The 2,190-nt window shown below is 35.7% G+C and overlaps 1 protein-coding gene across 1 annotated transcript; it reads right to left on the bottom strand.

The window, feature by feature from the left end:
- Nucleotides 1–1,443: 1,443 nt before the first annotated feature.
- On the bottom strand, nt 1,444–1,896 carry LOC111408557. The gene has a single exon (XM_023038304.1). It carries the CDS (start codon nt 1,894–1,896, stop codon nt 1,444–1,446), a length of 453 nt encoding a protein of 150 aa, XP_022894072.1.
- Nucleotides 1,897–2,190: the final 294 nt, after the last annotated feature.

Consider the following 2,190-nt stretch of genomic DNA (forward strand, 5'->3'; position numbering starts at 1 on the left):
GGACAGTAAAATCGACACCCTTTGGACTTCTATGGATAACCAATAAAGTACATGCTTACAGTTCTAGAATTCAATTTCTTTTCATGTGAACTATAGATCCTAGCCTCTGCTAGACATCCCCAAATATGAAGGTGTCGTAAGCTCGGCTTCGTTCCTATCTACAATTCAAAAGGGGTCTTTTGAACTGCCTTACTAGGAACCCGATTAAGTAAATAAACAACGGTCTTAGGGGCTTCCATCTACAACAAAATGGGTACCGAAGAGTTACTTAACATACTCCTAACCATATTTATAAGTGTATGATTTCGCCTTTCAACTACACCATTCTGCTGAGGCGTACTAGGCATTGTGTATTATGCACAAATGCCATGCTCTTCTAGGAATTTAGCAGAAAGACTTGGACATTGTCTCACTCCATCATACTTTCCATAATACTCATCACCTCTGTCAGATTCAATGATTGTCACCTTTCTGTCTAATTTTCTCTCAACTTCAGCAATATATGTCTTTAAAGCATTTATTGCTTGAGACTTTTCATGCAACAAATAGACATAAATGTAACGTGAAAATCATCAATGAAAGTGAGAAAATACTTTTCTCCACCAAGTGACGATGAGTCAAAAGGTCCACAAATATTAGTATGGATAATCTCCAAAAGTTCTTCACTTATTGTAGCTCATTTCTTTGTATGTTTGGTTTGCTTTCCTTTAATGAAATCAACACATACGTCAAAATCAGTCAAATCAAGATCGAAAAGAATCCCATCTTTTACTAATCTCTCCATCCTTTCTCTGGATATATGCCCCAGTCATTTATGCCATAAGATGGAAGAATTTTCATAAGCTCGTCTACATTTGATTCCAACATTGCGATGCAAGGTTAGAAGCGTTTGTGCAAAAGTTTTATTAAGATTAAATTTATATAGCCCTTTAAATAAAATGCCAGAACCAACAAATGTTTCATTTCTAAATAAACGGAAACTACTATTATTAAAATTAAACGAATATTCATTGAAATCAAGTCTTGACAAGGAAACTAAATTTCTGGAAAGAGAAGGTGCATAAAGAGTATCAAATAGGTCTAAATAATGGCCTGATTCTAAAAACAAACAAAAATTTCCAACACCAACAACTGGTACTTCCATTTCATTTCCCAATATTATGAAATGCTCATTTTCCTTTATGTTCTAGATTGAAAGGCATCCCTACATCGAATTTGAAATATGAGTAGTAGAACCAGAGTCAATCCACCATGTATTAGAAGGAACTTGAGTCATATTTGATTCGAAACATACATGAGTTAGAAGTTCACCTTTCTTTTCGAACCAAGCTCTAATTTTCAGACAATCTTTCTTTAAATGCCCAGAGCTATGACAAAAATAGCATTTTGGTCCATTCCGTTCCTTCTTTTGAACCCCATTGGCATTAGAGGTTCCAACAATCTTTAATGGATCTTCTTGAAGCTCTTCTTCGATTTCTTTCCTTTATTTTCAGCTCTATGACTCGTAACATTCACAAAATGCTGACCTTGTTGCTTAAGCCTTGACTCTTCTTGAACAAGCATACCCAACAATTCATTCACATTCCACTTTTCCTTAATAGTGTTATAGTGAATCTGAAATGGCCTATATTGAGCAGGCAATGAATTCAGAATATATTGAACAAGGAAACTTTCATCAACATTCATTCCTAGAGTTTTGAGTCTAGTAGCTAGATTAGTCATTTCAAGGACATGTTCGTGCATCCCACGATTACCATCAAATTTCATGGTGATAAATTCAGCCATTAATCTCCCTTCAAGGGACTTATCTGCTGAACAAAAGCGATCTTCCACAGCCTTAAGATATTCCTTTACATTATCATTTTGAGGAAGCGTCGATTTAATATTATTCCCCATACACATTCACATAAACATAATCCCTAACATATTCGATCTTTCCCATGACTTAAACAAAGCTTGCTCCTCCGCACTGCTAGTTTCTATAGCAGTAGGAGGTTTGTCAACTTGCAAAGCTAAGTCAGGATCCAGAACACCGACATGAAACTGGATCCGTTCCTTCTAGTCAGAAAAATTTGATCCATTAAAGATCGGAATAGATGAAGCTAGCGAATGAAGCGAAACAGGAACTGACACTGCAATACATACATTCATAACATTGGTGCTTTGAGAGAAAACTTTCACTAGTACTAT

Source organism: Olea europaea, chromosome 13 (genome assembly GCF_002742605.1).
Source record: "Olea europaea var. sylvestris chromosome 13, O_europaea_v1, whole genome shotgun sequence".
Taxonomy (NCBI): Eukaryota; Viridiplantae; Streptophyta; class Magnoliopsida; order Lamiales; family Oleaceae; genus Olea; species Olea europaea.

Excerpts from the sequence above, each read along its gene's own strand:
- LOC111408557 (XM_023038304.1), bottom strand. The coding sequence starts at position 1,896 with ATGGGGAATAATATTAAATCGACGCTTCCTCAAAATGATAATGTAAAG.